General features: G+C 44.0%; 1 protein-coding gene across 1 annotated transcript in view; it reads right to left on the bottom strand.

Moving 5' to 3' along the window:
* Positions 1–21,069, bottom strand: part of ASTN1 (astrotactin 1) — a 276,053-nt gene that overhangs the window by 79,037 nt on the left and 175,947 nt on the right. Inside the window, exon 9 of the mRNA XM_006088941.3 lies at positions 3,435–3,509. Within this exon, the coding sequence (XP_006089003.1) occupies positions 3,435–3,509 (75 nt within the window). The remainder of the gene's footprint in view (positions 1–3,434; positions 3,510–21,069) is intronic.

Raw genomic sequence — 21,069 nt, forward strand, 5'->3', positions numbered from 1 at the left:
AAGCAGTGTCCTGAAATCTCATCTGTCCCTCATTCATGCAGTTTTGGCAGGAACAACCTCAGAAAGCCATCAAAGGGAAGTTAGTGAGCATCTGGAATGCTCTCCCAGGTTGGGCCTTCTCTTACAACAGCTGGTGGGACCATCACAATTGGTGGCTTGGCTGGAGGCTGAGTCGTGTACATGGCCTTGGTAAACAAGAGCTTGACACTTCTGTTCAGAGGCAAATGCTCACCAGAGCACAGTGGACAGAACTGGCCTGTGCTCTCACGTGCTGGGCATGAGGTGGAATGTGGAGAAAGGGACAAAGAGCTCGTGGCCCACCGTCTGCACTCTTTCCCAGAGCAGCCATTCCAGGAGGAGGTCTTGGTCCCTGGGATGCAGGTGCATACTTGGGGGGAAGGTCTCTGAGAGAGAAATCTGGTTTGAAGTAATTCCGGCCACCAGAAGATCCAGTGAGATGGAGTGATCTGAGCCATCATGGAAAGGACACCTTGGGCACTAGACTGGGCTTGGTGCAAAGACTCAGCCTTTCCCCTTGCGCCCTTTGAGTCTAGCTGGGACCCTTTCCAGGTTCTTCGGGATTGCAGATTACCAAGGTTAGGTTGAGCATCAGGTCTTTTCCTAATCTGGTTTCAAGTCCTCAGGAAATACCTGAAATGATCACCTACAGATATTTGTTAAAGACCAACTATGTTCAAAATTTCATGTTAGATATTAAATATTTAAAGCCATATATGACACTTCCCTCAAAAAGACAACCATTTCACTGTAGACATCAATAGGTAAATTAAAATAAATATGAAATAAAATAATTGACAAATAAATATTACAGCCAGTAAGTTACAGAAATTTGGAGGGGGAAGGTCATTGTGGATTGGTGCAGTGGGTTGGAAAAGCTGTAGAGAAGCATTTCTCAACACTAGTAAAGATTAGAATTACCATAGGGTTTGTAAAAAACACACACGTATGCCCACATCCCACCCCCAGAGCTTTTGAATGAATTGATTTGTGCTGTGTGAGATTACTGGTCGTTTTAAAGCACACTGGGGATTCTCATGGAGGCTAAGGTTGGAAAACAATTCTTGGATGAGACCATAAATTGCATGAAGTCAGGGACTATCTTGGTCATATTTGTTTGGTTATAGCTACAGTATCTAAAACAGTGCTTTGTAATAAATAGCAGGTACTCAACAGACTTGATCTAGGCCATGAAAAGGGGTAGTGTTTATATTAGGAGGAGAAAATGCATTCTTGCTGGAGGAAAGAGTAGGGGTGAGTGTACAGAGGAAAAAATATTCAAGTTCTAGAGGCAGTACATCAGTTAGAAGATAGATCTGATGGTAAGAATGGAAAGCTCTATAAGAGAAAAGCAGCCAATTAAAAGGGAGCTACACATTGGCATTCAATTGTGGGAAGATTTGAATGTCAATATTTAAATTTTCTTCCATAATCCAGGGACAGGTGCAGTGGCCTGGAATCCCTCAGAACACGAAATCACTGGTGAGCGAAGTAGCAGACAGTCACGTGCTTCTTTAAGAATCAAGAGTCACTAAGCAGGTCACAGGATTTTCCCGTGCCACTGAGAGTCGCTTTACTCAGAGTAGTTTTGGTTCAAGTTCTTAATACCTGAAATCAGGGTATCATGACCCATTGATTTCATCTGAGAGATGCATTATTGCCATGCTGGTGACCAGAATGATTCATCACTTACTGATGAACACACTGGCTCCCGAGAGAGAGCACTGACGGCACGTTCCAGCCTCATAGCCAATCCCATCTGTAGTGCTCAGGTGTCACTTCCAGGTGGCAGCTAACGAACTTGAAAAGAGTAAATGGTGCTTGTGGGGATGCAAACACATTTTTGGTGCAAGTTCTGCTCTAATAGCTATTTCATTAAGGAGCTTGCTTTTCAAAATGTTAGTGTCTGACTTTTAGGGGAGTGGCAACTTATCCATGTTCATCAGCCTGACTCGGCCAGGCTCTCCATCTGCCTTATCTTGATCACCCTTGGCTGTTCCTGGCAGATCAGTAGTAAAAAAAAAAGGGGGGGGGGCGGGGTCAGCCAAATGATAAATCATTGTTGAAAAGTTTAAATGTCCAAGTCACAGTCTAAGGATATAGCTGTCTTCTCCTGTAGCACAAATCCTCAAAAGAAGCCTGTAGCCAATGCCATAAACATGACTCAGCCTGCCCCAGGAGAGACAATCAGGAGAGAAACGTTGGGGAAGAGAAGACCCCAGGAGGCGTGAATCTGTAAATCTGCACTCTTGCTAAGAGCATGCCTTAGGAAAACGCCTCAGTGGACAAGCCCAGCCCATCCCCAGTCAGCAGGGAGGAGGAGCAGGTGGAGCTGGGGCAGAGGAGCCAGCTCCAGGAGCAAGTGCAGGAGCAATATTAACACCTTGGCCAGGACTGGCTGACAGGAGGGGTTTGCAAAGGCAGCAGTGAATATGTGAGGCTCAGCACACTATCGGAGTGCAGTGAAAGGAAGCACATTTGTCCCACCTTGCTCACCATTCCTCCCTAACGCGATGTGGTAGCTCAGAGCATCCTTTGACATCAGACACTCCTGCAGGATTGTTTCCTTCCTCCACAAGAGGGCGCCCTCACAGAGGGTGATGTATTCATATCCACACTGGCAGGCCCAGCAAGGTCTCTGGCACTTAGTGGGTACTCAGCAAATGCATGTTAAGTGAAGGATAAATTGACAAAATAAATGGATAAGATCTTAGTTTGGAAGTAAAGATGTGTTCCTGCTAAGGTCTGGTGTGAATGAGACTTTATGAAAATCCAATAGTTCACAGTCACAACCCAAATTCTTCCTCTGCTTGTTGACTTTTCTAATATGTGACATTCCCAGGTATGTAGGTAGAAATTAGGGAGGGATTAGAAACATCCAATTTGATCAAGAGGGTGGCAGATAAAATAAAATAATAATAAAGTAGATCTAAAAAAAGGGGGGTGGCAGGGCCAGAGAGATTAATTTTGAACAACTTAAGACTTTATGAGGAAGGTGTGAATTAAGTGTACAAAGGAGATGCAGAGAGGGGCAGCAGCTGCGTGTTCTGTGCTGGTTTCTGTGCTAGGGGCTCTCCCTGCATTACCTCACATATTCCTCATAACAAGAGAGCCATGCACGTAACGGAGCCCCATTTAACAAAGTGGAAAGTGGAGGCTCCAAGATGTGAAGTGAAGCACAGGGGTCAGAGAGCAGGTGAGGAAGGAAGCCAGGACCCCACAGAATCCATGTGACTGCAAAAGCCTCCACACTGTCACTGGGCATGATTGGGGGACAAATGCTTTTGTTACTAGGAGGGCAGAATGACTCATCAAAGCGTTGCCTTTCCACTTTACCGCTAGGAAGCCAAGCTCAGTGGGAAGTGGGACATGGGGCTTGAAGACATATATAAGCAAGTCCCTAAACAACCACTCACCTGAATATTTTATCAGAAGGTTGCTCTCCCAAAACCAGGTCAAAGCCTCGCTGAAATATTGTGTAAGGCCAAGGCCTAAAAGGAAAAACATCATTCAATTAAAATCGACTCAACACACGCTTCCTGCTCATCCGTCCACTTTGTAGGGGGACCAGACGGGACTCTGGAGGCCCAAAGATAGCAAGTACCCAGTTCCTGTCCTCAGGAATCACACTGATGTCGGTTTACACAGGTGCTTGAATGCAGGAACCCAAGCAACAGCAGGATCAATGTAAAAATCACTTAACCACAAGGAGAGTGACATTTAATAGACAGAACATTGGAATGATATAGAGAGTAAAACTATACTAAGGTGGACCTCCCATCACCATAACTCATGGTCCTTCGGATGTGGCTTGAACAGAAACGTAGCTTAGGCTCACTTATTTGAGGGGGGGCAGCACGATTTGTCGGGGAAGGTGGAGCCTCTGTAATCAGACAGTTCAGGTTCAAATCTTGTTCTGCTGATGAACCAGCTGTCTGACTTTGGGCAGATTATTTATCTTATTGAGTATAATTTTATCACTTCTAAAAATTGGGTTAGTAAGAGCTGCCTCACAGGCCACTATGAAGATTAAGCAAAACTTTTAAGCCAAGGTCAAGGTTCATACGGGTCCTCCACACATTCCCTTTCTCTACTCAGAATGGCAGGAAGATTCCAGGTCTTCTGGTTCCAGATGTTTTCAAAATTTTTATGTCACCCATTTTTCAAACAGAAACCACTGAAATGGTATTTTAAAAAGAATCCTTAACCACGAGCCTCCCTAGTGAGTGTCTCATATACTTGAAAGTAATAAAACTATTTCTTTTAAATAGTATATATCTTTTCACTAACCCAGATGTCCAACCCCAAGATTATTTGCTCACTGGAGCGAAACTTAGGAAATCCCAGAATTGTGCTGGGTACCAGACATTTTGCACACTTGATGGACTGAGCCCTTGCTGTCATGGACAGCAGTCTTCACGTATTACCCAATTATACCAACCCAATAACGCGGTAATAGAGGATTTCACTGTAGACATGCCTTTACTTTTCAAGGACTATAAAAAGTCAGAAGAATACATCAACATAATTATTTGGGGCTAAATCTAATATTAGGCGTTAACAACCCAGTGTTTGTCAGGGCAGGGGATATCACCCAATAGATGGCATTTAGGGACGTCTGTGGCAGGTGAATGACACAATGACTGAGGACACTACTGTCAGTTAGAAGGTAGGGCTAAGAAGGCTAGAACAGGGCCATGCTCAGCTCTGCAAACAGCACATTTCCCAATGCCCTCCAAACTTTTAAATGTCTTGCTACACATTTACAGAGGTGAAACCCTGCTTATAATTACCTGAGCCTAGCTGCTAACTCCATTTACAAATAAGCACAGAGTAGCTTGTACAATTTTAACATGTGATTAATTTTCTAGGCGCATAAATACCATATAAATTGAGGGAAGATTCTACATAGAAATTTTACCATTTATTCATAATTTTGGAAAATTATGTCATTGTCTGAAATGCTGTTCATGATCACTGAATCACCAATAAAGAATCTGCATTAGATGGATTATTCTTACACAGACTACATTCTGGTGAATCTACATTGGCTGCAAATGTCTGTGAACTATACTTCTATTTTAATATTACAGAATATTTACACATTAAAAGTTACTATATCATTATAAACTAGAGGCCTGGTGCACAGATTCATGCATTGGTGGTGTCCCTCGGTGTGGCCTGTGGGGATCAGGCTAAAACTGGCAGTCCAATGCCGCCTGCTGCTCCTGGTCATCCCGGCCCCGCTGTGCTTGCCACCGCCCTGGTAGGCTCACTGCTGCTCCACTGCCGTCTCCAGGCTGCAGTGGCCAGCCATGAGCCCAGTGTATGACGCCCATCAGTCAGTTGAGCGGCACTCCCGCCTTGGGAGTGCATTGACCACCAGGGGTCAGCTCCTGCGTTGAGCATCTGCCCCCTGGTGGTCAGTGTGCATCATAGCGACCAGTTGACCAGTTGTTCAGTCGCTTAGGCTTTTATATATATAGATAGATTACTTTCTTGTTATTTCTTTTTTAATCATTTTTAAGGCATTATACTTATTTTTCGAAAAAAATTTAACAGACTTTATTATTTATGAACTAGAGGCCTGGTGCACAATTTTGTGCACCGATTGGGGGGTCCCTTGGCCTAGCCCGCAATTGGCACCGATCAGGGCCGTCTCGCCCAGCCCCAGTTGGGCTGATGGGGGCTGGCCGGCCGGGGAGGGACCATGAGAGGGCTCCAGGGCATGTCCTGCCCGTCCCACCCAGTCCTGATCAGTCACACCCCAGCAGCAAGCTAACCTACCAGTCGGAGTGTCTGCCCCCTGGTGGTCAGTGCATGTCATAGCAACTGGTGGAACGGTCAAACAAACAGTCAAATGAATGGTCATACACTTAGCATATTAGGGTTTTATTATATAGGATTTCATTTAAGGATTATAAAAGGGGTTATAAAACATTTGTTATAAAGGAGCATGTTGGGTCTGGTGAGGTTGAGAACCACCAACTTAACCCAACCCGTTAACCAATTAACTACTCCAAGGACTTGGTACCTGCAAAGGGAGGCCATAGAGACTACACTAGGGAGTGGTTGGGATGGATGCATTCATTTTTTATGCTTACTATTTATATACACTTTATTCCTGGAATCCAATTTAGAAATATTTGGAGGCAACTAGAATTGGCTCCAAAAAATACCCAAACACTGTGCTATGAATAACCAACCCCTGCATCAAAGGCACAGCTCTTAGTGTGGTTTTATGTTTGTTCTGCTAATTTTACTGAAGATAACCCCACAGAGTGGGGTTTAAGCCTGATTCTTTTTTGTTGAATAATAAGTGATGGCTTAAGGCCAGCTAAAAAATGTCTTAATTGAAGAAAAAATCCAGAAATCATGATTTGTCCCATATGCTCCTAGACACTTAGAAAAGGCAATCAAGAGAGAAGAGAGACATGCAACTTTCTCTCTCTTTTCGGCAAAGTCACATTTTCTTTACTGTTTAATAATTTCAAATAACACACATTTTGCTCTTGAGTCATCTGTAGTACTCAAAACTGGTATAATGTGTGAACTAGACTTAATTCTTGGCATGGTTCCTAGGTTGTTTGAAAATATATTTGGAGGAACCAAACTTTAGGATGGTATTGATTACAATGTGAACGATTAATTGCATAGAGTAAGATCAATAAACCTACATTCAAGTCATAGGTAATAAAATGAGCCAGGACCACTAAGCCCACATCACCATATTGCTAGGTAGGTGAGGGCAAAGGGACTTCCTGCTCTGGAGAGGCCTGAATGGTAAGAAAGGCAACTTAGATTCAAAGGACACAGATGTGCAGCATAGACACCACCCTGGTCACATTGAAAGGCAGGAGGGTGCAGTGGTTAGGACATAGGCTCTAGACAAGCCTGCCTATTTCAAATTCCGGCTTAGCCAACAATCGCATTGTGACTATGAACAAGTCCCTCAATCACTAATGTCTCCATTTCCTTATGTATAAAATGAGACCGAGGGTAATCAATGTATCTACCTGGTAAGGTTGTTATGAGGAGAAGCCAGTTAATATAGTTAAAGTGTTCACAACAGTATCTGGCATTTAGTATCATATAAGCATTAGTTAAATAAGGTAAATTTACTAGTTACCTGAGTCAATATAAATACTATAATAAAGAAACCCCCCAATTTCTCTAGAGGAAGAAGTACAGATGCAATGGCAATACCAGGCTTCCACTCAGACTGTACCAGAGAGAAGGCAATAATGAGTATGGAAGCCTGGGCCCCCACCCATCTCCTACCCAGCGATCACTTTGCAGGCAGTGACTATACAGTACTGACATTAAACCCACAGAGAGGAAAGAACATATTGTGAAATGGTAAGAGAAATCAGCTGCACAATTCTTCAGCAAAGGAATAAAAGAGAATTTACTATTTTCTTCCCAATAGACAGGAATGATGTCAGAGAAATGGGAATTCTAATTTATTTAATTTATTTAGCAAACATTTATGAAGGGCCTATTGTGTGTGAATTGTGATGCCAGGAAACAGGAGTTGGGATTAAGAGATTCTTTCCCTCAAAGGAACCTATAGTTTTTCTGAAGAAACACACATAGATCCAAACAGAAGAGAATGAATGAAAGGGAAGAGAGATGCAGGTATAGGGGACACGCTAAGTGACAATGAGGGGGGTGTGTCAGGTCACTCAAAGGCTGGGTGTTGGCAGTGCATGGAGTGATAGTTGGGGGATTTCATGAGTGAAGAAGCTACCAGGGGACCATATAGGAAGGGGCACAGACAAAGCGATGGAGAGCTGGACCTAAAAGTACCAGAAACACTTTGGAGCTGAGTTACCTGAGACCAACTGAGAGGAATGACATATGCATTAGGGCTCTCTGTGTCCAAGTGAGTGAACTGAACTGGCCCCACCAAAAAAGAGGCCTATCACTGAGCCGCATGTCCATGCGTAGCTGGACGTGGCCTTGGGGATGCCTGCAAATAAGGTCTCTAGGGCTATAGAATTGTCCTCCTCTCCTTGCTATTTCTCACTCTGCAGGCGCCATTTGGTCACAATGGCTACTGAATGTGCTAGAGGCAGAGCCTCTGGCAGCTCCAGCTCCTGTCTTTACATCAGACCACAGAGGGGCACTCCCCCTGCTCATTAGGAAAGAATAATCCCTGGGAAGATTGCTTGGCATATCCTTGGTCAGATGACCAACCTGGGCCTGTCAAGGCAGAAGGCAAGTCCCATTTGATCTTCAGGGCAAGAGCTGGGGGGAAGGTGAGTGTCAAGCAAAACAGTAATTTCCACCTGAGCTTCTCTCTGCTCGTGGTGGTAAAGGTGCTGCCTCCATCATGAGTAGGTGGCAATACTGAGCAGCCAGTACCAACAGTAATTTTGTGGGAAGAGTGCCCATCAAGTAGCTCAAGGACAGTGTCAGGCATGATGAGCCCTGCAATTGGACAGAACCCTCAGTCTCTTGACTTCAATTTAGATGTGTGGCCTCCAGAATTCTCTGTTCTGCATTGGGTAAGCCAGTCACATCTTCTTGGTTTGGGAAAATTAGCAGAATCAAAACTCAGAAGAAAGTCTGTTTGCTTGTTTATGTCTTCTTGCTGACAAATCGAGACCATGAAGACTGTCATCCCTGTGGGCAGCTACAGATGGCAGGGGCATCGAGGGCCAGCAGAGGAACCAGCTGGGATCGCTGCCTCGGACACATGATCTGTGTCCCAGAGGAACACCATTGTCATGAAAACACAGCAGCCCAGGACACACATGCAAATTGTGTACACGGAGGACAATTAGTAATCTTCCCTTTGCCTTTTCTCTCCTCTCCCTGCCTCCCACAATCCCCACAGTTTATGCAGAGTTCTTCCTAAGCACTGGCTATTTCTAAGCTTTCAGCTTCTCCTCTTCCCTAAGACACAACAGCTGTTGCAGGGTTTTTTCCTTCATTCTTGGTATTGGGCTTGTTTCTTGTGCTTTTTTTCCACTGTGTAACACAGACCCAACTGAGCGATGACCTCCTACATGGCCAGTCTGACCAGAGGACCTGGATATCCCTTCACAATGGCTCTCTCAGTACAGAAAGTGATCACATCTGCTCTGGACAGCAATCCTTTAAATAATGATTTAAGTGCTAGTCCCAGCTTTTTACCTAACTGTGGCACCTGAGACGGAGGTTGAAAGCTTTTGGACAGTGTACCTGAGATGGGCTTCCTTGTGGAAAGCTTACCATGGGGCAAGAGGAGGGGAACAGATGTGAGATAGTTAGATACATAAATACATACAAAATAGGTGGGGGATAGAGAGGCTACATGTATGTATGTATGTGGTGTGCGCATGTATTTAAGCATGCATGCAGTATGTGTACACAGTTCAGTGTAGAGAGAATGTCTGAGCGAGAGCCAATGCTAAATAAGGCATTTTATGATGAGCTGTAGAATCTAGGAGCTTCTTTTGAACTTATATAATCCTCCACCTAATGCTAAGAGAGCATTTTACAAATGACAGTAATTTGTCCATCTATATATATATATATATATATATATATATATATATATATATATATATATATATATATAAAACCCTAATATGCAAATAGAACAAACGGCAGAACAACCCAACAACCAGTCACTATTACATGTACTGACCACCAGGGGGCGTGCGTGGAAAATGGTGGCGTCCGCCGCGGCGGGATGGTGAAGCAGGTGAGTGGGGGCACCAGACCAGGCTGGTCGCTATCATCGGGGCAAGCCTCTGGTGGTTACTGAAAATTCTTTGCTCCCGTGTGCCGCGGTCCTGCTGGGCACTCGCACCTGCTGCTGGCGCCAGAGCTGCTGCTTGCACCCACTGCTTGCACCTGCTGATGGCACGGAGCGATCGGGGCCAGCGCCAGGCACTGGCAACGGGTGTGAGCGGCAGCTGCTGGCCCCGATGACCCAAGGGCTTCTCCACCTCCCCTGCTCCTGAGGGGTGATTGGGGCAGCAGCCGCTACTTGCACCTGCTGATGGTGCTGGCTGCACTTGCACCCACTGCTGGTGCAGGCCCCAATCACTTCATGATGTCAATGGGTGCAAGCAGGACCGGTGCTATCAGTGCATGGGAGTGGCAGCAGTGGGAGCAGGGCTGCTGGCAGACAGGGGACCGGGGGGTCGCAGCAGGAGGGACCAGGTGGGGGCAGGGAGGAAGGGCCATGACCCGTCCCTGTGCCCACTACAGCCTCATGGCCCACAGTTCCTTTCAAGGTGCATGAATTCGTGCACTGGGCCCCTAGTAGTTAAATAAAAGCACTGTCTTAAGCTTGCCTCTGGCCCACATTTGGCTAAGTTTCTGGAGGAAGCAGGGTTTCGAACGTTCCCACCCAGCTACTCCCAACACTGGGGTCCTGGTCTAGGATTTCACATCCTTACATAATGTGGGAGTTTTTGAACAAATGTTCCTTTTCTCATCCAGGTAAATTCATTTGCAAGGAGAGAGCAGTGAAATAAAGAAAATATTTTAAAAAAATGCTTCCACAAAAGGGTAGTTTGTATGAGATACAGAAGTAAAGAAATAAATGGTAAAAAAATGATTTCTTCAGGTACCCAGTTGGCTGAAACATCCCATGCCTCAGTTGACCTTAATGGTGAGCTGGGGTGATGAGTATGTGCCACTGTCCTCATAGCCAGTACCAGTTCTGGGAGGAAGAAGTACTGGAACGCCCGATGCCCGGGTTATCTGATAAACCTGTGGCTTTATCCAAGGTTCAATAATAAGGACGATGATGCCCAAAGTTTCTACAGGACACTTTAGGGCCTGGGGCCTTTGCATATGTTATTACTTTACCTGGAATTTCTCCCCCTCTCATTTACTCAGATGACTTACGCTATTCTTCAAGTCTGACTAAAAATTACTTCCCAAAGTAGACTTTCCCTGGTGCCCCAAGACTAAGTTATGTCCCCTTGTGATATAAAGCACCATGTATACTCCTTTATAATCCTATAACCATAATCCATACATTATATATTTAGTCAAGAGTTTCCCCCATCAGATAGGTCATCATCATTGCTATATTCTTACTGTCTAGTGCCGTGGTCATCAAACTGTGGCTCGCGAGCCACCGTTTGCCAAGCCGCAGTTTGCCGACCACTGGTCTAGTGTAATAATATCACAGAGCAGGTACTCAGGAAAGAATCAGACCAGTGATGGTGAACCTGTGACACGTGTGTCAGAGGTGACACGCGAACTCATTTTTTTGGTTGATTTTTCTTTGTTAAATGTCATTTAAATATATAAAATAAATATCAAAAATATAAATCTTTGTTTTACTATGGTTGCAAATATCAAAAAATTTCTATATGTGACACGGCACCAGAGTTAAGTTAGGGTTTTTCAAAATGCTGACGCGCCGAGCTCAAAAGGTTCGCCATCACTGAATTAGACTGTCACAAATGAGGCTGAGAGTCTGACAGACTGGGGTTCAGTCCTAAAGGAAGGTGTCCATTGCACTATGCAACCTCAGGTAAGTCACTTCATCTCTCCCAGCCCCAGTATCTTCACTTATAAAATGTGGTAAAGTAGTTCCTGGAATTGTTAAGTAAACATGTATATACTTAGCACAGTGCCTGTCACATAGAACAAATCTTACCAATTTGGCTATTATTATTAATCATAATTAACATTCCCAGTGGTGAATAGAAAATGCATTTCTAACATCACATTTTAAAAACAGTTAACGATGATCATGGTATATTTTACAAAGTCTTGCTATCTTTAAACATGTATATTTCATAGAAAAAAGTTAAATATTGATGTGATTTTATTCATTATTTAATGTTGACTAACAGCTAAACAAATTCATTTAGAATTTTTTTAATGCAGAAAAACAACATATTTGTCACTAATGAGCTAGGCAGCTAGGAGTGTCGGCTCTGGAGCCAGACGGAGTAGGTTTAAACTACCACTAATGAACTCTGCCCTTGGTTAGTCATTCATCCATGATATCACGCTATTCCATACACGTCCTCTCCTTGCCGGAGTCATGTCAATACCACCCAGCCTCCACCTGTCCCCAATCCCTGCCTGAAGCACACACACATTTCAGAGCCTGGCTCACTGTCCTCTCTGATACTTCACAATTTTGGGGGACTTCAGTAGCTACTGAAATAATCCTTTTAATTCTAAAATCATACCTTAATTTTTCTCCTCAAGTGATCCTGTCCACCCCCCTCACTCAATGGTCATAGCCTAAATTACCAATATCTACAACCCCTCCCTGGGCCACAATTTCAAGGATCCCAATAAGGGCCTTCCGGGCTCAGTCCTCCTGGGCTCAGCCTCCTGGTGCCACCGCACCTTTCCACCTGCCTGAGACTTCACATCCATTCATTCAACCGCCGTTTTCCTGACCCTCAAGCACTTCACGTACTCTCTCTCCTCTTTATTCAGATTAAATTCTATGACCCACTAATATAATCACATCTTTCATGTAACCTCAGCTCTCTCTCCCCTTCACTGTTTTATCAACTTGTCAGAACTCTCCAATACTGGTCAAGCTCAACCACCCTGAGGCTCCATTTCTGCATTTGCACAAATGAATGCAGTTGGCAACCACCCTGATTGGTCTCATTTTAAATCTCACACCACTGACCTCGAGCGGGCTCTGAATATTACCTAATGATCAAACTACATTTTCCGTGGGTGTCTACTCTCCCATCTCTATATTGTTATCCTATATAATAAAAGGCCAGGAACCATAAGCGTAACGACCGGAACGACAGCTCGACCAGTCGCCATGAGGTGAACTGACCACCTCTCGGTCCCTTCCCCACCCCCCTGGACTGCGAGCGGTGGCAGGCTGGGTGGTGAGTGGTGGTAGGGTGGGACTGGGGATTGGCGAGTGGGCTGAAAGGCTGACCTCTTGGTCCCTCCCTCTGGCCCATAGGCCCCCGCTGGAGAACGGGGGAACTGGGATGGGTAGCAGGAGTACCCGGCTGGCTATCAGGCTATTGAGATCCCCAGCTCATCCCCAGCTGCTCGGAGGCTCAGGCCAGTGGGAAAGCGGGTGCCTACAACTTCACCTACATGCTCGTGCGCCGGGTCAGCCGCTAATGGAAAGCACTGCCCGCTCGGGGCACTCACGTGGGCGCCACTGCTGCTGCAAGGGGCTTGCAGTGCTGATGGAAGCTGTGGGGTGTGCCTGCAACCTACGCGCTCCAGCGGTGGAGGCGGCATTCGGCCTGGGGACTGGCAAACAGGCAGAAGATGGCCCTGCTCGCAGGCTAGGCCTAGGGACCCTACCTGCACGATTTTGTGTGCTGGGCCTCTAGTTTCATATAATCTTTCTCATCAAACTTCCAACACTGCTCCCTCATCCTCACCCTCAGCTAATAACCTGCTTCCTAAGTGATCAAGACAACAGAGGCAATCAGATGACAAGTTTTCCTCACCACACTCACCTATCTTTCCTTGTGCTCATCCCTTGATCCTCCTTCCAGGAATTAGGCATCAATAGATTGTGTTCCTGTTTAGGATGCTGCCATCCCAACTCACCTTATGAGTCTATGGGACATTGAGATATAAGGGAAGGGGCCCTAGATGGAAGTTACAAATCAATCTCCCTTCTGTTACTATAACCTCAATCAAATAAGAACACCCTGGAGCCTCAATTTCTTCATTTGCAGAATGGAAATCATGAGGGACAGCATACTTCATACAAAGTTCACATTGTTGAACAAAGTATATATAAATAAAATTCAGATCCTTGATAATCTTTGATCATTTATTTTTGAATCAACTTTTTGTATGCAGTTGAATTCTATATTTTGTGCATATGTTCATGTGTGTGCTTAACATAAATTATCTCATTTAAAGATAGAACTGGGGAAAACAATTCCTGCCTCTCAGTGGCTCAGTTTTCCTGTCTATAAAATGGGATAATAGTAGCCCATCAACTGCAGTGGATTAAATGAGTTAACATGTACAAATAACTTATGACAATGTTGGATATAGTATAATGGTAGCTATTATTCACACATTATTAGGAATGCTAGTTATAAATGTTGAAAAAGGGTTTCTCCTAAAGAAATTTTAGAAGCATATAAAATGATTTTTAAATGACAATAATAAACAAGTGCTGTGAGTTTCCCCCCCAATTTTGGGATTCAAAGATACAGCCCTTTCCCCAAAAATTGGCAATAAAAACAAATACATAATTATGATGGTTAATTTTATGTGTCCATTTGACTGGGCCATGGGCTGCCCAGATAGTTGATCAAACATTATTCTGGGTGTTTCTATGTTTGAGTAAGATTCACATTCGAATTGGTGGACTGAGTAAAAAGAGAATGCCCTCTCTAATGTAGGTGGGCCTCATTTGATCAGTTGAAGACCTGAATAAAACAGGAAGGCAGACATTCCTCTGAGTAAGAGAGAATTCTTTCTGCCTAATGGACTTCTAAATGAGACATCAGGTTTTTTCTGCCTTTGGACTGTTTCTTGTGTCTTGAGCCTCCCAGCCTGCAAACTAGAACTACATCATTGATTCTCCTGACTTTCAGGCCTTCAGACTCAGAATGAAATTACACTATCACCTTTCCTGGGTCTCTAGCTTGCTGGATGCATATCTTGAGACTTGTCAGCCTCCATAATTTTATGAACCAATTCCTTGTAATAAATCTCTATATATTCTGCATGTCTTTGGTTCTGTTTCTCTGAAGAATGCTGACTAATACACACATATACACATACACAAACATAGAATACATGTTTCACCTTCATGCTAACACAAATCATGTCAGAGAATAAGGGACTGACCGAGGGGACATGGACATTGACCCCAGTTATGCAAGAGACTTCAGTCCCTTGACTTCTAACATCTGCCTTATGGGGATAAAGGAGAGGTATCTGCTTCTGTAGATTCACAGATAATCAGAGAAGGTAGGGTCAGAGCCCATCTGTCCTCATGGGGGAAGTTAGCCCAGAGACATGCAGCACCCCTGTATATTCTGGGGTCAAGGATTACATAAAGCAAAAGAAAGAAGTCTTGAAAGGGTCAGAAAAAGCTGGTAACAGTAGCTGCCATTTATTGAATGAATACTGACCACCTGCCAGGCAAACACTAAGCTTAGTGCCATACACGCATCATTTCACAGCCACCTGGAGAGCTATCAGCTATACAGTTATTATCCCCAGGCTGCAAAGGTAAACAAAGGTTCATCAAGGTTAGTGACTTGTCCAAGGTCACACAGTTAGTAAAGGACAGAGGTGAGCGTTAGCATGGATCTCAGAGCCTATACTTTCTCCCACACCTTGCTCTCCCCCCGCACCGTCATGGGTATACAGCTGCTAGAGGAAGTGTACAAAGACAACACTGGGTCTCTAGGCAAAGATGCTGTCTGGATATTGGCCTGACTTGCCCACCCCTGGCCTCTAGGTGCAGGTGGTAGGCATGGCAGATGTTATCTATTGTGCACAAGAATTACCTGTTCCCCTGCCTGTTTTTGTAGGGCAATTCTAGCATACACCATGTGGTATTAGGTCACCTGTTTATCTGTCTTCCTCTTAAATACCCTCTCACTGACATAGCTACTAAATCTCCAAAACCCTTGCGTCTTTCACAAGTGACATTTGGCAGAATGATTCTAAAGCCTTGGGGGACATCAGATTCACCCCACAAATGGGCACAATTATTCTCAAACTTTAGTTCTTCTCATTCCACATATCTAGAGTGGACCACATCTTGGTAGTTTGGAAAAGTTAAGTGGATGATTCTAAAGCACACAATAGGTTGAGACCTAGTATGTGCCCTGCTTATACACTCCCTGCCCCAGCAAATCGTTATGAATGAGTCTGGCAGTCTACAAAACATGATTGCCATAAAAATAGCAACTGAAATCTTGCCTAAAAACTCACTAGAACCCACTTTTCAAATTTCCAAATAATCATGAGATGAAGCATACTGAGTTCCTTCCTTCCTGTCCCCTTTATTGATGAATTAAGATCCCCAAATACCATTATAAGTATATAAGACATACATTTGTTTTTATAAACTGTTAGTCATTTTTATTTCAGTGGATCAACATTTCCATTAAAAGAGTATTATATAGATTTGAGATTTTCATGCATTCATAAATGAATCCACAGGTCCAAATGCCCCCCATACACATACATACTGGTACGTACATATATGTACCTATGCACATGTCACATATATACACATACACACACTTACAAACTCACACACGTTTCCACAGCTGCAACAATTCCCTTGGGGGCTGGAGGGAAGGAGTCAGGTGGCTGATAGAACTCACTATTGCTTGCCTCTTCTGCTCTTAATGCCCTGGCAGCTGCTATGGGTTCTGAAAGCGATCCTGAAGAACAGCCACTGACAGCAGGGTTCCTTGCAGACCACCCCTGGTCTGTGAATCACCCCATGACTCGACTTTTGTGGGTGGGCTCTGGAGTCGGACAGATCTCCATAGGAGTCTGAAGTCTGGGTTAGAGCTCCTTGCTGTGTGAAACTAACCAGACAGGTAACCTTTCCAAGCCTTTCTTCTGTGAAATGGTGATAACTACCTGTAACTTACAGGACTGTAAGAAGATTAAATGAATGAATACAGTTCCACTTCAGTGGCTGAAACACACTTGTCAATTTCTAACTGTAACTTCCCTCCACTTCTCTCTAGACTCTGAATAAAGAGGCACAGTTGATTTTTACCCTGGGATAATGCAGCCAGGGTCTCACTTCAATCCCCCTGAAAGCTTGTTAGTCTCGCTTACTCTTGTCCATGGGCACAGCCTGCCCCAGGAATCCCTGGACACCTATCTTTGCTCACAAATGAACAGGACAAAACCTTGGTAATACATCTGTGCAAATCCATCTCTGCAGAAGAAAAACAGCTTAACACCTATTCACTTTGGAGTGATACCTCCTTGTACAAATGAGGGTGCAAACGGAGGGCTCCCCCTTCCTTCACCAAAGCAACAGAAATTCCAGGTCGGAGGGCAAACAGCACTTACATGAGAGAAGAGAAAAAATAAAGAAGCATAGAATGTGCAGAAGAAGAGAAAGCTTCTTACATTTCTAATATATAATGTGAGGGTGTTAGCATAGGCAGCCTGGAATTAATAAAAGAGAAGGGAGCTAGACTGGCTGGGCCTGGTTGAGTCTAGACGTTACATTTCATCAGTCTAAGTCTGGAAATTATAGCTTCAGACACCCCAGGGGATAGCACCCCTTGTCCTGTGTAGGGAGGCTCTTCCCCGGGGGACGGCCAGTCCACTGGCCCAGACTATGGGTGGGAAAAATAAACAATAAAGGGGAAATTCCTTTGCTAAGCACACGGGCAAAACAGAAACCAAGATGGTGCAGGGAGAGGTAAGCACATGTGCAGTAGAAACCAAATGATGTAGCAGGATTTGGGGTCATGTGCAGTGGAGCCTAGCCCAAGAAAATCTGTAAAAAGAATCAGATTGAATAAAGGCACAAACCCAGAAGGTCCAGGAAAGGGACTGGTTAGGGGAGGGCCCAGCACAAGTGTGGGAAGAAATAGGAAGAAGGTTGGACAATTTGAAAGACAGCCTCTTCATTCCAAAAACCAACAAAATATATGGAGGATTATCAGGAATCTTGGAGCAGTTGTTACTAGAGCCTGCCTGCCCTCCACATCCCCAAGGGCATATTATTTCCCTTCACCCCAATAAATCTTGCCACTATGCTTAAACTTCTCCCACACCTGTGCCCTTTGAAATTCCTTTCTTGCAATACTGCAAGAACCCATTTTTACTGGCAACAAGGGGAATTTGACAAGTTAAATAAACCAGGGAAACATCACAAAATCCATCAAGGACTTGTATTTAGTATAGAGCATTTGCCCTTTCCCCAAAGTTCTTTCCTATTTACTAAGTCATTTCAATTCAACATAGCTAGTTTCACTATTAATTCAATCCCTCATTCACTTATTCATGTATTTGTTTACTAGAAAAATATTAATTAACCAATTGCCATGTAAAACACACTTTGCTAAACACTGTCAAGGGGCACAGAAATGATTAATACACATTCTCTGCCATCAAGGACTTCATTAGTGTAGTGAATCACTCCTCAGCAGTTATTACACAACTCTGAGGAGCCCGATATTATGGAGAGCCCTGGGACACACAGATACAAGGCTGGGTCCCTGTCGCCGATCATGGTCTAATGGGATAAAAGTGACAAGTAAACAATCCATGGCACTTCATTTGTCAATGTTTATGATAGAGCAAACAAAAGCCATTATTTATTGAATATTTACTTTACATTTTTTATTTCACTGATTCTCATAAAAAGCCCTGAGGCATATGCATTTGTATTACCTCTATTTAACAGATGGAGAAAGTGAGGCATAGAAATGTTATATATTAGTAGCCAAAGTCTCATAGCTAATACATAGCAGAGCCAAGGCTAAGCCCACTGCTCTCAGAGGCCAAAGTCCTTGCTATGACCTTGCTGTATCCCCATCACCATAGTGCTGCCAGAGGGCCAAGGGGATCCCTGAATTGCACTGGCTGGGAGGGTTAATGAAATGAGGCCACATCCACATTCCCTGGCAAAAATGAGAAGGTGGGGTTGACAAGGTGGAGTTTTAACTGAGCATCTGGCAAGACGTACAGCAGGTAGCTAGATAAGCAGGGCAGACAATTCACCAGTTCACTGTCACGCGTCCAAAACAGAAACCATCCCCACATGCCACAATATTTTGAACTTAATTTAAAAAATCAATTTGCAATGAATATAATAAAAATAAATATATTACTCACAGTTCGGGTGTTCTTGAATATTTTCAGCTGCAAATTCTCATGAAAAATGATTTTAAAGTTGGTCAGGGCTGCCACTTAGGGAAAACATTTTTTTTTTTTATAGACGCGAGTGGCGTGTGGGGAAGGTCTGCCGCTTACATCTACAGACGCTTATGGTGTACAATGGGTTAAAAGAGAAGGACGCACAGAGACTGGGAATGAAAATAGAGGCCATGGGGGTAGAAGAGACAGCAATATAATAAGGCTACTGATCATTTACAATCCCCAATTTCATAGATAAAATCACTGAGACTCAGACAGGTTAAATTACCAAAACTCATATAGTAGATACACAGTAAGATCATTCATTCATTCATTCATTCATTCCTTCATTCAGCAAATATGTGTTCAGCAGCTGGCATAGGCCAAGCTCTGTGCTCTGGGGGTTCAGAGATGAACAGAAGTAAAGATGGTGAGGTTCTGCTTCATGGAGTTTACACTAGTGGAAATATTATCAGTTGAGATGAGTACTCTGAAGAAAGGATTGCAGTCTTTGAGTGTATGGTTAACAACAGCCTGCCTGAGAAGGTGAGGGTTAAGCCTGGGTTAGGGGATCGTTATATATACATATTTGATTATGTCACTCCCCTCCTTTAAAGTCCTGTCCTGGCTCTCAAGCCCCCCACCCCTGTATGACCTAGCCCTTACCTACCTCACCAACTTCATCCATAGCCTCACCCTCCCTGCTTATTCTGCCTGAACCATGGTGATGGACAGTTCCTAGAAGGGACTGGGCATTTTCCTCCCCTGGACATCAGGATGTGCTAGTCCTAAAAAGCCCCAACTGCCTCCCGATCTGGCTGGTGCCTTCTTATCTCTCACTTTCCATGGGCACACAGCCTCTGAGGTCCCGTTCCCCAATTTCAAGTTACCCTGCTCCTCTCCCCTCACTTTAGTGCTTCTTGATTCCCCCTCTATTTTCCCTCAGGGCACTTTTCAAAGCCTGTAAGTATTCTGTGATGTGTATGTTCTAGAATCTAGTACCTTTCCTGCCTAGTGTTTACCCTTTGAGATCAAGAGCCCTATGAGTCCTTTCCATGTAGTAACTGCAGCTCGTAACAGAGCCTAGCACACAGTAAAGCCCTCAGAAAAAAATGGTTTAATAAATGATTTTGATAATTATAAATAAGCAAAAGTGCCTGATAGTAGAAAGAACAATTTCTGTATGTGTGTGGTACTGTTATGTATAAGAAAAAGGGAGATTGGCAAATTGAATTTAAAATTTCAAGGTAATTTAGCACCAGCACCAGCCATCATCAAGAAATGAATTGATGATAAAAGCAGAGACAAACTCCACAGATATTTTCCTCATGAAATTTAAGCTGTGAAAGTGAAAAAATGACATGGAGAGATAACAGGGTCAAGGAATCATGTGACATTTGAATAAGGGATAGAAGGTGTCTAGGTATAACAGTAAGTGCAAGAAATGGTTGGCTGGGGGGCAAGACTCCATAGGAAAGTAAGAAGACTTGGACTGTCAGATTAAGGTGGTGGATGTAGCTGTGACACAGAGAAGGCCACATCCACTTCAGAGAGAGCAGTGAGAAGGACAGAGATGGGGACAGACTGAAAACAAAATGGAAGAAAGGAGGGGGCTGACCCTGTGGCTTCGCCAAGTTAGATATGAGCTTACCGGCTGAGAGTAAGGGGCCAGGACAGAACTGGGTGCTTAAGGAGAGAGAAAGGTCTTTTGGTCCATGACAAGAGATGAGTAAGGAGATTGTGATGCTGCAATGATTCCCTGGTTTGAGATACAGAAACAATCAATACCCGTCAACAAGTTCCCAGCTCTAGGAAACCCCTAAGCAGCAGAGAAGCAAACGGTGAGCACTTACAAAGTCTGGGGTGAGCCAGGCAGGAGCGGCAGGAAATAAAAAAGGCAAGGACGGTGAATGTATTTATATAAATGGCTTCTCATGGGCTCTAGGCAGGCTGGGAAGCAACAAAGCCAGCAAAGGGACAATGGATTTGATGGATACTAAAAAATGAGGTCAAGGAGTCAAATCTTTGGGAGGATAGAGTACGGCAAGGAGGAAAAGCTGGGAGGCTGTGCAGAACTTCAAATGCAAAAGCTTAGAGGTGGCATGCTTTTAAAATAATAATACCATCAAGAACTGGCCTAACATAGAGAATTGGAAAATACTGATGCACTAAAAAATCTGTTAGTTCACCCACAGTCTAATTAAGGCACCAGATGAATCAGTGGATTATTATTAGACTCAGTGATGTGGGTGGAACTGTGCCCCC

This window comes from Myotis lucifugus, unplaced genomic scaffold (genome assembly GCF_000147115.1).
Source record: "Myotis lucifugus unplaced genomic scaffold, Myoluc2.0 scaffold_54, whole genome shotgun sequence".
In the NCBI taxonomy this organism is placed as follows: Eukaryota; Metazoa; Chordata; class Mammalia; order Chiroptera; family Vespertilionidae; genus Myotis; species Myotis lucifugus.